Here is a 15294-nt window from a genome sequence, read left to right on the forward strand (position 1 = left end):
CCTGGTCCGGGAAGATCCCACATGCCGCGGAGTGGCTAGGCCCGTGAGCTATGGCCGCTGAGCCTGTGCGTCCGGAGCCTGTGCTCCACAACGGGAGAGGCCACAACAGTGAGAGGCCCGCGTACCGCAAAAAAAAAAAGAGTATCTGGGGGCTCACTAGTATGACTGCCTGATTGAATGTTATGGATTAGAGTTTAGAAGGGTGTATGATGAGGAGCAGGGATCAGAACCCAAATATGAAGAAGGAATATAGATAAGACTCTTTAGAATTATTTCAGGAAGTACTGGGGTGAGGTTTTTTTGTTTTTTGGTTTTTTTTTTGGCTGCGTTGGGTCTTCGTTGCTGCACGCGGGCTTTCTCTAGTTGTGGCGAGCAGGGCCTACTCTTCGTTGCAGTGTGCAGGCTTCTCATTGCGGTGGCTTCTCTTGTTGAGGAGCACGGGCTCTAGAGCGCAGGCTCAGTAGCTGTGGTGCACGGGCTTAGTTGCTCTGCAGCATGTGGGATCTTCCCGGACCGGGGCTCGAACCCGTGTCCCCTGCATTGGTAGGTGGATTCCTAACCACTGCGCCACCAGGGAAGCCCTGGAGTGAGTCTTATAGTTAGAGTGAAGGTGGCCTTGAATGGAAGAAGAGGATTTTGGATTCTTTTCAATAAACAACTGAAAAATCACTGACTTGAGCATTTTAAATCAGGGCTGGGCCAGTTAAAACATGAAAGTCATCTACACAAGCAAATAATACTTGAAATTTTGCTTTTTATTTTGTCCCCAAAGTTGCCCCATCTGAGCAGACTATGAGTGTCTAGCTGAAGTAGACCCATGTGGAAGTGAAATTTCAACACTATGGCAGGAGTTATGTGTGGTGAACAGAATTCACTGGTACCATATTCTATTTATTTTTCTGATGTTTTTGCAGTCCCTTATAGATTGGTGCGCCAGACACTTGTCAGGGTAGCTAGTCCCTTAATCCAGCCTCATGAAAGGGAATGACGAAAACGAAGCAGATTTTTTGAAAGATCACCTCATTCTGGAACAGCCTTGCCTGCAGTGGAGGAAGTAGAATGGAAGCAGAAGGTCAGGTTTTAGAGGTAAAATGACAGGGGGATGGATAGGACCAAGAGACTGGTTGGTTGTGATTAAAAAGCAAGATAATAAAAAGGTCCATTTTATCTTTGAAATCTAGGTTCTTGTAAGTATGATAGAAAACATAGGGTCATAATGAAGAGCTTTGGGGTTATCCACGTGTTCTAACTAAGAGAAAAAGCAGGCCTGGTCATTCTCTACCCTGGCATTTTATTTTATTTTTTAATTAATTAATTAGTTAATATTTTTGGCTACCTTGGGTCTTTGTTGCTGCACACGGGCTCTCTCTAGTTGCCGGGAGTGGGGGCTACTCTTTGTTGCGGAGCACGGGCTCTAGGTGCATGGGCTTCAGTATTTGTAGCACACGGGCTCAGTAGTTGTGGCACATAGGCTTAGTTGCTCCATGGCATGTGGGATCTTCCCGGACCAGGGCTCGAACCCGTGTCCCCTGCATTAGCAGGCGGATTCTTAACCACTGCGCCACCAGGGAAGCCCTACACTGGCATTTTAAATTAAGCTCATATTCACAGATTCTCTCCAGAGCAAGTCAGGAAGATTTAGTCAAAGCTCAGCTTTGTTTCACTGTTTTTCATTGTTTGTCAAGATTATAGAGGCAGACTTTGTGTAATATTGTCAACATCAAAACACCTTTAGTCTTTCTCCTTGAAAAAGCACAACAAAGACATGACACAATCATGGCTTATTAAGAATTTCTTAGAAACCCACTGAAAGTACAGGATTTCTGGATGAGTAAATACCAGGCCCAGAGGACTCACCCTGAGGTAGGTGAATCAGAGGGCAGCAGAGCTAGAAATGTTATTGTCCTGGGAAAGCCTTAAATAAAAGACCTCGTTAAACTCAGACAGCAGTTTTTGTAAATTTGTAAATTTTTCAAACACAGCCCAGAATTTGCAGAGATTAAGCAGTGTGAGAGCAAAACAAAGCCTATAAGAGATGCTAACCTTTACTGATCACTTAGTACATCCTGGGTGATTTCATATCAAAATTATTTATATAAGCCAAACACAATGACAAATTCCAACCATTCCTTAACAATGCCCTAAAACAGAAACCCACAGTTTTATACCTAGCAAAGCAAAACATTCTATTAAGAGTCTCCATCCTGTTGAGTCCCCCTGTGTCTTCCCAGGAGTTCAGCTGTCTTTCTAAAAAGCAAAGCAGAGGCTCTTCACCTCCAGGTCTGTGTCACTCAGGAGCAAATTCAGTCTTATCCATGCATGTAACAGGGCACTGTCCTTCTTTCCCTGTAAAAAGGTACACCAATACTTTTCTTCTAGGTTGATTTCCCTTTTTAGTAGAGGGAGAGGAAGGTCAGTGTGCATGGTTCCCACCCAACCAAGAAATGCAGTGAAAAGGCAGGGAGTACATTTCACAGGTCAAATGAAGGTGAGGGCAAACAACTATATACGCTGACATGAACACAGAAAACTGACTGCATGCTGTTGTCTGTTTTGAAGAAAATGTGAAGGAAACATAACAAATAAGGATGTTTTTATGTCATTGGTTTTTCATGTGTATTAAATTTTGACTCTTGGAACCCCTCAGAAATAACCATTTTGCTGCCCAACTCAAAGGGGCAGGGACCTTCAGAGTTTCTTCATAACTTTCTCTGTGACTCGACTCTATCCAGCAAATGTAATTGTGGTTTGAATGCTAATTTCCCAGCCTCATTATTTCACCTGGCATTTTGCCTTTGTTCTGTCCAGGAAGCAGAATGTGCCTACATCCTGTTTGTCGTTGCCACGTTTTGGCTGACAGAAGCTTTGCCTCTGTCGGTAACAGCTTTGCTGCCTGCCTTAATGCTCCCTATGTTTGGGATCATGCCTTCCAAGAAGGTAAGTTCTCCTGCGAATGTTTGACATAATTAGATTCCCTACTTCATGCTGCTACTTCCAATGAGAAAGCTGTACTTAAAAGGATCAATAATCCTGTTGATAAGGCTTCCACATAAGTCCTCCAAACTTCCAGCTGTTTCTTGCCTCTAGAATTCTGCATGTGTGTCCACCTTCAGGTGGACAAAAACAAAACACAGACTGTGGCTTCTTGAGTCATGTGTGCCAGTAGGAGAAATGTGTGTCCAATCTTCCCAGGCTGACATCCATGCCCGGTGCCTACCTCCCAGGAAAAGGGCCAATTCTTTCACGTCCTGCATCAGCTTTTTCTAGTCAACAGAATTCGGTCTCACACAGTGTTGGAAAAGCAATTTTTGTTTCTGATGAAGAAAAAGCTTCCCTGTTTTCTTTTCCAGAAACCTGCCATTTCAGAAGATAAGGCCAAATTAACTTTCACATGTATTTCCATTTTGTTCTTGCTGAGAGTTTATTCATGCTGAGAGGTGTTTCTTACCTTTATACAATCTAAGGGTACCCATCTGAAGAAAATGGATTCAGTTTCCCATTAAAAGCATGAAATGCATTGAAACCAGAATATCTATCTCCATGCAGCTTTCAGCCACCCAGCACACAACTGCCTAAACCACAGCTGAAACATTCTCAGGCAAGATGTCATGTTCAAGATGCCAGGCCATGCAATTTATCACCTTTGGATTTCTATCTTCTGCCTGGGCCCAGTACTGCTTTCATGAGGCTCATCTGTCCTGTAACGTGGGTGGAGACTTCTGTTTTTTAACTAACCCATAATACCCATGATACAGTTCTCTTCGCCTTTCCGCGGGAGAAGATTTTACCACAGCCTTGTGATTCAATTTAAGCCAAGCATTTCGTAAAGTCAGGTCTCTTGAATATCAGTACCATGAGGTATTTTTAAATAAGGTTTCTATGATTAGATAAGTTTGAAAAATATGTAGTATAGGGTATCCCACACTTTGAGAGTGATAGTATACACTAGTGTTTAAATGTTTTGAGAAGGCCTACAAGAAAGAAAATTCTAGAATCATAGAAAACTCTGTTTTTTAAACTTATTTGACCACAGAAACTTTTTTTTTTTTTTGGTATGCGGGCCTCTCACTGTTGTGGCCTCTCCCATTGCGGAGCACAGGCTCCGGACGCGCAGGCTCAGCGGCCATGGCTCTCGGGCCCAGCCGCTCCGCGGCATGTGGGATCTTCCCAGACCAGGGCACGAACCCGTGTCCCCTGCATCGGCAGGCGGACTCCCAACCACTGCGCCACCAGGGAAGCACAGAAACTTTTTTTTTAAAGAAAAATATTATGTACCTTTCAGAGCATTCTTTGGTAAGTCCTGCTGCAAGTGGTTGCCCAAGTATCTGTATACTCTACTAGTCTCCACTCAAGATACAAGAGTGACTGCAGTTTTGGTATAATGGTGGTGATAAAGATATTGGCACGCCAAAACTTGACTTGAGATTTTCCCAGATCATAGTCATGGCCGTTCTGCCATAGGAGTACAAACTAATTAACCCGTTTACAGATGGAGAAATTAAGGCATAGAAGGCACCTGCCTGATGTTGCTCAGCTCTTTAAAGACTTAGTATATGGGTACCCTTTTTTCTTTTCTATATACTTTTTTCATAGCACTACTGTTTCTGGGTAAGGATGTGGAACTTATTTAAATTTGTATTCAAACACATCTACATTTCTTTCAACAAAATAGAAAGATCATGTAGTTGAAGGTCAAAGTTAAGTGCAGTGAAACAATGTCTTTCTGGTGCAATGTTTTCCCCCCACCAATGTAAATAATGGGTTTAACTGTAATTTCAGGTGGCATCTGCTTATTTCAAAGATTTTCACCTACTGCTAACTGGAGTCATCTGTTTAGCAACATCAATAGAAAAATGGAATCTGCACAAAAGGATTGCTCTGAGAATGGTGATGATGGTGGGTGTGAACCCAGCATGGTAAGTCAGTACTGTGTTTACCGTTCCAGGTTTACATTCCAAACAGACCATTTTTGTGCAGAGCAAATAAACAGATAAGTAATGCATATCCAGACAATCATTTGTATGGCAGTGTAAGTCATGACTTTATTTTTCTCTGCAAATATGAAAGTGATATAAAAGTACTTGAGGGGCTTCCCTGGTGGCGCAGTGGTTGAGCGTCCGCCTGCCGATGCAGGGGACACGGGTTCGTGCCCCGGTCTGGGAGGATCCCACATGCCGCGGAGCGGCTGGGCCCGTGAGCCATGGCCACTGAGCCTGTGGGTCCGGAGCCTGTGCTCTGCAACGGGAGAGGCCACAACAGTGAGAGGCCCGCATAACGCAAAAAAGAAAAAAAAAAAAAGGTACTTGAGTTGGAGGAGGAAAAGAAAGAAAACTTTCCCACTGCAGGTCTAGTTACAGGGAGGTTGGAATAAGTGCACACAACTCGTTCACCTTTTATGCACTGTAGGAGTCAGAGCTGAGAGAAGCCTTGAACCTCAACAGACAAGACTGACAGACATCAGAGTAGATTTCAGTGCTATCTTGTTTATTTGGCTGATTACACATTCAAGTCTCTTTCAAGAGTATCCTTGATCATCAGGGAGGATGTTAAGAACCAAAGACATTGCTGACAAAATACAAATATGTGCAGAAAAATTCTAAGGTGAACATTTCTCTTTTTAAATGAACTGTTCCAAAGTGAAGCAATTAAGAAGGTTCATTTATAGAATGTGAAATCACTCATCAGACTGATTTACCCCACTAAAATAAATGCTTTTTTCCATTAAATTAACTGGCTGTTTTGGTTTTAATTCTAGCTCTTGTTAAGAACATAGATGGGAGCTAAAAAAAAAAAAATTCCAGTGTCATAATCATTTACCTAATGGCATTATGCTTTAAAGCCTTAGGTGGTTCTTCCCTTCTCATCTTTCTTTAAAACATAGGAAAATTGTATTGAATTATGTTGCATAATTCGTTCCAGGGTATAACCACATCGGTGTTTATCATTTATGGAGCAAACTATTTTGTTAAATAGAAAAAAAATTCAATAACTCAGATCAGACACATTTTTTAAAATATCTGTTACTTAAAAATTTTACGACATGTATTAAGGGTATTTCACTCTTACAATGAAATGGTGTTCCATGCCTCTTAAAGTGCTGTAGAAATGTGTCTCTTTTCCTTGGCCACCTGCTCACTGGCCCCAGGGGGTGAGGTCATGCACTGCACAGTGAGGCAAGGGTCCTGTCCATTATACCACTAAGCGGTTTTTCAATTTAAGGCATTTTTACCACGCAGAAGTTTTATCAGTTCCCACCCTTTGTGTATTGAAAGATTTCTTGTTTTGCCAGTGCCTGAAGTTAAAATTGTTTCTTTTTTTTTTTTTATTAAGAATCACTTCTTGTTTAAACAGTTTTCTGAAAAGTTTTCTTTTACACATAGAAAATATCCACCTTATCTGTAGTTAGAATTTATAGTGTGGAATTTTCTTATAGATCTATTTCAAAAGAGACTCAGAGAATTTCATAAATGGCTCTATATGGAAAGATGTGCTTCTGAATGATTTTCTTGGACCTCCTACTCAAGAGATCATGTTTTTTCCCAATTGTGATTTTGAAAGCTTATAGACATGGTTTAAAATCCTATAATCTTAGGTATGTTATTTTTTAAGGGAGAAGAATTACTCTATTTGTAAGAGGAGACTGTGTAATACATCCAGTCTTGACCAACAGGCAGGGATGTCAGATTCAGGAGAGCATGAATAATTGAATCTACAGAAAATTCTGAAACCTCATTTTAGCTAGTGATTTTACCCATTTCCTCCACCCACCATATATTGAGCCAGAGTAGTTAACAAGTAAAAAGCAGATTTATAAATATTAACCTCCCTCCTTGCCCTTGTGCCTCCTTGGCACATATACTAATAATCAGAGATACAACCCAAACATAAAAGAAAGAATAAGGGATCTTAAATGCAAATGCTGACTGCACCTTATCTTACTAGTATTTGAAGATGTGTCATCTGTAAAGGGCATTCAAATATTGGTGTAATATTATAAGCTGTTACACCATCTACCAACTTGCAGTTTGATTATAAGTTTTATCATTTTTCTGGTTTCAGAGAGAAGATTCTTATGGTTTTCAGGGAGACAAACCTTGTAAGAAATCTGCCCTTACATGTGCCATTTTGATTTCTACCTGGCTATAGCTGTCCTCAGAGTTCCTCATCTGGGAGGAATCTTAACCTTCTATGTTTTGAAAAAATTAATTCACAACTCATAAACAACATCCTTTACAGTTAAGTGATACGGAGCTGGTGAAGCTAGAGAGCACAGTTCATAATAAAGGCCCTCTCATTTCAGGCTGACCTTGGGGTTCATGAGCAGTACCGCCTTCTTATCTATGTGGCTTAGCAACACCTCTACTACTGCCATGGTGATGCCCATCATGGAGGCTGTGGCCCAGCAGATCATCAGTGCTGAAGCAGAGGTTGAGGCTACTCAGATGACTTATATCAGTGGATCAACCAACTATGGACTGGAAACAGATGGTATCACATGTTGATTTGGCCACAGTGGGGTCTAGTCATTTGAGCAATAGAAAACGCTCAAGAATTCTGGGTTATATTTTGAACTAATTGTCCATACATGCATGATGGGAATTTAACCTTCTTCTTTCTCTATTTTCCAGTATTTATACAAGGGAATTACATTTACCCAAATATTTTACTTTCAGTTAATGGCTGAATTTACATTCTCTGGCAAAAGGGAAAGAATAAGTATGACTTTTCTATCCTCCAGCCAGTCTATTAGAACTTTCTCTGTCTTTCATGCCTTTATCAGTAGACCTCCAGGTTACTCTTTTATACTGAAATGACTTTCCTACATAATATTGGGAACGTTTAATTCTTATATTCTATTTGGAAACAGCATCACATTTTACCTTGGTTATTTCTGGTCTGATAAACTGCTCTGATGCAGTGAAAAAAAATGTTGGGAGGATATTGGTGTTCGTAAAATACTTTACTATGATGACTGTTATGTCAGTACAAGGTGAATTTGTTTATTTTCAGTTTCTAATAATGCTTCCATCTTCACACACACACATACACACACTGATAACCCTTCATTTAAATTATTATTTTTTTCTATTTAATGTTTTGCAGAAAATGTTAATGGACATGAAACAAGTGAGAGAAAAGAGAAAACAAAACCAGTTCCAGGGTAAAGAATATTATTTTGATTAGGATTTTCTGAATTACATTTTAATAAAATTATAAACTGGGTCAATTTCTTTTTCAGATACAGTAATGATGCAGGGAAAATTTCAAGCAAGATGGAGCTGGAAAAGGTACATTAAATTTGATTCTCTCTGAATAATTATACATAAAATTATATTAGATTTGCAGTTAGATACGTATGCATTTTAAAACCTGTTACTTGCTTCCTTGTCTATAAATTACTTGCTTACATCAAAGCATGTTGTAATGGTTTGATAAGCCTTCATGGATGGACTGAAATCAACATCCTGATAGGAAACATTTTAGGCTCTGAAAATCAGCCTCATTTTCTCCTTTTACCAGGTTCATGGTGATGGCAGTTAGCATATGTAGTTTAAAGAAATATAATGCTAGTCTCAGAATATTGTTTCATTTTCTTATTAAAATCTTGCTGCCTTTTTATTAGGCTCATCCTATTTCTTCCAGGGTATGAACTTAGAGCAACTCCTATTCATGTAATTACAATCCAGTTATCTTTAGTGTCTTCCTTACCACTAAATTCAATGCAGAATTCATGAGCTGCTACTGTCAAACACAGATGGAGGAGTTGTTGTAGCTATTCTGCCTATTAAAGGAAGGAAAGAGACTTTTGTAAACTATCCCATAGAATTCATTTCCCCAGAATAAATCAATGTAAAAATACTATACTAGGTTGTATTGGGAGCAATATATCTTGAGACCATTGAAAAATAATCCTGCATAGAAATAGTCCAACAGTAACCATGGCATTAGAAATATGAGAGTGGGGCATATGTTCCTTCCTCAGGCTATAATGCCTTAGCATGCAACTCAATAGGAAAAAGAAAACTTTCTTGTTATTTACAGAAATCTTCAAGGAAAGAGCGAATTTTATGTAAAGAGAAAACTAATACAAAGATAAGTTTTAAACCACTAGCTACAGGGTGTATTAAGGGTTTTTAAGATGAGAATTGAATACATATTTATGAAAACATTATCATCTTTAGGGAGAGAAATAATTCTTTAAAAACACAGAAAATCAACAGTATGCCCGCTGTATTACAGAAGAGTGCATTATAAATAGGCTTTAAAAACTGCTGGATATACTTGCACTCGGTAACTTTCTTGTGGTCATCTTTACAAACCCAGTTTTCTGGCGTGATGCCTAAATTTGGCTTCCAATGATTTGACATCCAACACTGTCCTAGGCATTGTAGGAAGGTCTGTTGATGAAAAGACCTACTCCTTACCATAAGCAGCTCAGAGTCTAATGGGGAAGATGGACTTAAAAAAAATGCGTGACATAGGGCTTCCCTGGTGGCGCAGTGGTTGAGAGTCCGCCTGCCGATGCAGGGGACACGGGTTCGTGCCCCGGTCTGGGAAGCTCCCACATGCCGTGGAGCGGCTGGGCCCGTGAGCCATGGCCGCTGAGCCTGCGCGTCCGGAGCCTGTGCTCCACAACGGGAGAGGCCACAACAGTGAGAGGCCCGCATACAGCAAAAAAAAAAAAAAAAAAAAAGCATGACATAAATACCACAGCAAAGGTGCACACAGAGGCCAGATCTCCCAGAAGCTGGAGCAACTAGCTCAATCTAGGAATATTGCCAGAGGGAATGTGAGGTAAAGGAATTTGAGTCTGGAGCAAGATGTCGTGTGCAATCAGGGAAGTGCAAACTCCATGAGCGCAGGGACTGTGTCCACTTGTTTCAGCATATAATCCCCTAGCACATTCCATTGTTTGACAGAGAGTAGGTATTCAATAGATATTTATCTTGACTAATTAACGAAGGAGAGAAAAAGGAAGAGGTAACATAATCAGAGAATAAGATGAATTCAAAGACCCCAAAATGTCGAGAGCAGGGCTTTTTTTGGGAAACATCTCCAGTGCAGGTGCCAGGAATGAGCTGTGGAAAGTGAAATGTTTGGATAGGTTGGACCAGGTTAAAAATTGCTGTTCATGCCATGCAAAAGAGTTTAGTTCATCTTAAGGGAAATAGAGAGCTTTGAAGCCAGGACGCAGCATGTTAAATTCTGCCCTTTGAGAAGCTTACTGTGGCAACAATGTGAAAGGCAGAGGGTATGGACCTAATTGAATTTTTGATTAATCTGACTTTGTGGGTGAGAGAGGGAAAAGTATAGAAGATGCCTCTGCTACAGTAAGCTAGGTAAAGGCAGATGGTGATGCCACAGACTGAGATGGGAAACACTGAGGGGAAATAAGTTTTCAACGGGGAGAAGTAAGGTAATTTGGGTATTTTTAGGCAGTAAAGATTAAGATCTGAGTTTGGAAGAGAAGACCTTTGAACAATGATTCTATGGTCTTTCTAGAACTTTAATACAAATTTAGCTTGGTGTAAAAGAAAAATTAAGGGATCACTTTTTGCTCTGTAATAGTGCTATTTATAAGAGATCACATGAAAGTATTTTTTACATACTGTACATTTAAGATATGTTTTGATTTTTAGCAGTTACACATCTCTTCTCAGATATAAAGATATTGTATAGTTTGTGTTATAATTATAATTAATTGCACCTGTTCTTTGCTAGATTTAAACTAGATAATTTAAGATTAACTGATTATGTGGAAGAATCTATATCTACTTAATCTAGCTATAAAATGGAAGGGATATTTATATTCATAATGTTTTAGTCTTCTGCTTTTTACATGAAGTTGGTGGGACATTTTATTGAATTAAAATAAATCCTGTGTGGTTTGGCTTTGAATGTGAACTACAAGTCAAAAAAGATCCAAATATTACTCCTTTTCAGAGGGGATGGTTTAAAATAAATTTCAAAGAAGAGAAAAAAAATGAAAGTCATAGATTTTTTTGGTAATTTGCACCATTTTGCCATGTTTTTACACATCTGAATCATCAACGTGTTGATTTGATATACTCACATATTGCAAAATGATCTCCGCCATAGCTTTATTTAACACCTCCATCACATTACATAATTACCATTCCTTTATTGCAGTGTTAACATTTAAGATCTACTCTCTTAGCAACTTCCAGCTATGTATATAGTATTACTAATTATAATAATCATGCTGTACATTAGATCCCCAGAACTTATGCATCCTAAAACTAGCAGCTTGCACCCTTTGACCATCATCTCCCCATTTGCCCACCCCCAGCCCCTGGTAACCACCACTCTACTCTCTGTTTTATGAGTTTGGCTTTTATGCATTCCACATATAAATGATACCATGCAGTATCTGTCTTTCTCTGTCTGATTTATTTCACTTAGCATAATGCTATTATAATGATAGCCATTCTAACGGGTGTGAGATGATAACTCATTATACTTTTGATCTGCATTTCCCTGATGATTAGTGGTGTTGAGCACCTTTTCATGTACCTGTTGACCATTTGGATGTCTTCTTTGTGAAAATGTCTATTCAGCTCCTCTGCCCATTTTTCAATTGGCTTGTCTGGGGATTTTTGTTTGTTTGGTTGGTTGGATGTTTTTGCTAGTGAGTTGTATGAGTTCTTTATATACTTTATCAGTCCTAAAATTATTATTAATAGAACTGCAAAGTTTTGGTAAAGATGATAACGATGATAATTTGATAATTTTCCCACTGCTGCTGCTGCAGCAGCTGATGGTGATGATAATATGCTGGTTTTGAAGCTGATGGATATTCAGCAGTTCCTCAGATTCCAGGAACTGATTAAGAAGCACTCCTATCTAAGAGTCATATTCCTAAGCTGCATACTTAAAAAAGAGATGTCTTCCATGACTCACCAAGTTCCCTTTTCACTATAGGCAATGGCCCACCCATTAGCAAAACTCCCTACTCATGCCCAGAATAAAAATGGTGGGTAGGTACTTAGACCTAACTGACCATAAATTCTATATTACTCCAAAAGTAGCTGAAATATTTTTAGAGAAGAAAAGGAACAAGAAGAAAGGAAGACCCCAAAATGACACTGACATACATGAGGGAACAGATTTGTCAGGTTCCAATGGAGCAATTGGGAGACCAATCATCACTCATATTATTTCCATAAGAAATGAGTTCCAGGTTTCCAAAAATCAATTTTTACATACCAAGAGAAGAATCAAGTTGCTATATATTTTCCTTCTTTCAAGCACTAGTATTAATCAAAGAGATACCTCAGATTTTTACACTAGCTCTATTTCTAAACCTCCAGACATCTTTGAATGAAAGGAACTGAAAAATCAGTACACTTTTAATGAAAGGCCTAAAATAATTGTTTTCCATTCATCTTATATAATTTCTTGTTCCCCAAAGAGAAAAATTCAAAGGAAAATTTCCTTGAACCAATTGAATTTTGCTTTTAATTACGTGTTGTTTAGTTTGGGGGTGAAATTCTATTATTCAAAATTAAATTCCGTAAGAGGGCACTCTTTAATATTCTCCAAAAATTCTAAGAACCATATAACAGTAATTAGCATGGGTCATAATGTCAGGGACTAGGGGCATTAGTGCTGCCGAGTAAGGAGATATCAGTTCTAGAATATCTGGCCCCTAGATCAAATGTAGAAAAGGAATTTTAGATTAGATCAAGTAGGTGCTACAAACAAAAGTTCTTCTTGATTACTCTTGCCTTCTCTTAGACCGCGTGAAATTCGGCAGCAAAGCCAATTGTTAATGCCTCTCGGACCTCACTTGAGACAACTCACGGGTCTCCTTTACTCATCCTGCCAAACCCTGCGGTTTATAGAGAGGTGAGCAGAAAGAGAGAGAGAGGGAGAATGATTGAGAGAGAGAGCCTATTACACACCCTTTAGGAATCACAGCAGCATCAAAAAGACAAGAGATAACAAGTGTTGTTGAAGGTGTCGAGAAAAGGGAGCCCCCTGTTCATTGTCGGTGGGAATGTAAAGTGGTGCAACCACTATGGAAAGCAGTATGAAGGTTCCTCAAAATATTAAAAATAGAACCACCACAGGACCCAGCAATCCCACTACAGGGTATATATTCAAAGGAAATGAAAACAGGATATTGAAGAGATATCTGCACTCCCATGTTCATTGCAGTAGCCAAGATATGGAAAAAACGTAAGTGAATGAATGGATCAAGAAGATGTGGTATGTATAGACCATGGAATATTATTTAGCCATGGCAAAAAAGGAAATTCTGCCATTTGCAATGACATGGATGAAACCTGAGTGCACTATGCTAAGTAAAATAAGCCAGACAGAGAAAGACAAATACTGCATGGCTTCATTTATATATGGAAATCTTTTTTTTTTTTTTTTAAGTAAAACTCATAGAAACAAAGAGTAGAAAAATGGTTGCCAGGGGCTGGGGCAGGGTGGTGGGTAGGTAAATAGGGAGAGGTTGGTAATAAAGTATAAGCATTTGGCTATAAGATAAAGTCAGAGGACCTAATGTAAAACATGGGGACTAGAGTTGATAATACTGTTGTATGGTTGAGATTGGCTAGGGGACTGATACTTGAATGTCTCACCAAAAAAAAAGAAAGAAAAAGAAAGAAAGAAAGAGAAACATGAGGTGATGGATGTGTTGATGGGCTGGATGGGGGTAATCATTTCATAATGTATATGTGGATCAGATCACAATGATGTACACTTTAAATATCTTACAATTTTATTTTTTAATTATACCTCAATAAAGTTGAAAAGGATCATGGGATATTTAAAGTGTACATCATGGTGATTTGATGAAGTATTCATGGTGAAATGGTTTCCCCCATCTGGTTGATTGGCACATTGATCACCTCACATATTTATCCTTTCTTCTTTTCTTTTTTGTTTTTTGGTGAGAACATTTGAGTTCTACTCTCTTGGCAAATTTCAATTGTCGAGTGCAGTGTTGTCAACTCCAGTCACCATGTTTTGCGATGGCTCTTAAGTCCTTACTCATCTTATAGCTGAAAGTTTGTACCCTTTACTTGGTCCTTTTTTAACCTGGCAGTTTTCTGTGACTCTGGGAATACAAGATGAAGTTGAACTTTCAAAAGAAATTGTAACTATTCTACTCACTAATCCTATTTATGAGAACTCATTCCATTCAGCTGAGAATTTGGAAGCCTCATTATCAATGGTATTAAATCAGAACAAAGGATGATATTTCTGACATACACTGGGGATCCAATATGCCCCACAAAGAGGCTTCACTAAAGTGAAGGTAAATGCCTGGGTGTCAGCAAACAGGTCACACCCGATCCACGTGAAATTCTGCCAGGTGCATCTTCCAAAAGAAGAGAGAAGTGGGTGGCAACCGTTGGTGAGGTAAATTCACTTCTGAGTAAATAATTTATTTTAATATTCATTAAAAAAAGAGAGGAATCATAGCAGCAACCTGTGAACACAACCTCACTCAGATTTTAATATTTATTGTAGTCAAAGCCCTAGCTGGGCTCCACTGGTTTACTTAGCTAGGGTTCCACAAAACATTTTGTTATTAAAGAAATAACTGACTATTGATGATACCTCTTCTTCCATGTATCTTTCATTTTTGAATCACAAAAATGTGGTTCTTCACATTTCATATTGTTAAAATATTATCTAGCAAATAACATGAGCTTAGCCATGTTGGAAGCATCTGTACTTTCCTCTAACTGTACAATAAACCTCCCATACCATAAAATTTATACTAATACTGTACTTTGTTTCCTAAAATCTTCAACAATATTTTTCTCTTCATAGTCCAATGATATTTCCTAACAAAGGAATACATTTATTTTGTCCCCAAATTGTTTTTCATATATCTTGATTATGAAATATTTTAATATATACATATTTAAAGAATGTAACACAAATTTAAAAGAATAAAACGAATAAAATGGTATTTACCAACACCCCAGCTTAAGAAATAGAACATAACAATTTCTAGAAATCTCCATGAGCTCTTCTCTGATTCCATCTCCTTTCTTCAGACCATCATATCCATCCCCTTATCAACATAGCCACAGTCCAGAATTTCATGTTAATCATTTTCTTATTTTCTTTTCAGTATTACCACTTATATTAGTTACTTCTTCATCTCAACAAAGACCAAAAATAGCAATAGTTTTAATAAGATAGAAATAGGCTGGTATGGTGGCTCCACAATCATGATGACCTTGACTCTTTCTATTCTTGCTCTGCCATCCTCAGCACTTGATGGCTACCTCATGGTTCAAG

At 38.7% G+C, this 15294-nt stretch overlaps 1 protein-coding gene across 1 annotated transcript in view; it reads left to right on the top strand.

The window, feature by feature from the left end:
• SLC13A1 (solute carrier family 13 member 1) overlaps nucleotides 1–15294 on the top strand; it is a 74866-nt gene that overhangs the window by 16696 nt on the left and 42876 nt on the right. The window contains exons 2-6 of the mRNA XM_030857672.2: nucleotides 2809–2937; nucleotides 4780–4916; nucleotides 7301–7488; nucleotides 8104–8161; nucleotides 8240–8288. Coding sequence (XP_030713532.1) covers nucleotides 2809–2937; nucleotides 4780–4916; nucleotides 7301–7488; nucleotides 8104–8161; nucleotides 8240–8288 — 561 coding nt within the window. The remainder of the gene's footprint in view (nucleotides 1–2808; nucleotides 2938–4779; nucleotides 4917–7300; nucleotides 7489–8103; nucleotides 8162–8239; nucleotides 8289–15294) is intronic.

This window comes from Globicephala melas, chromosome 9, assembly GCF_963455315.2.
Source record: "Globicephala melas chromosome 9, mGloMel1.2, whole genome shotgun sequence".
Taxonomy (NCBI): domain Eukaryota; kingdom Metazoa; phylum Chordata; class Mammalia; order Artiodactyla; family Delphinidae; genus Globicephala; species Globicephala melas.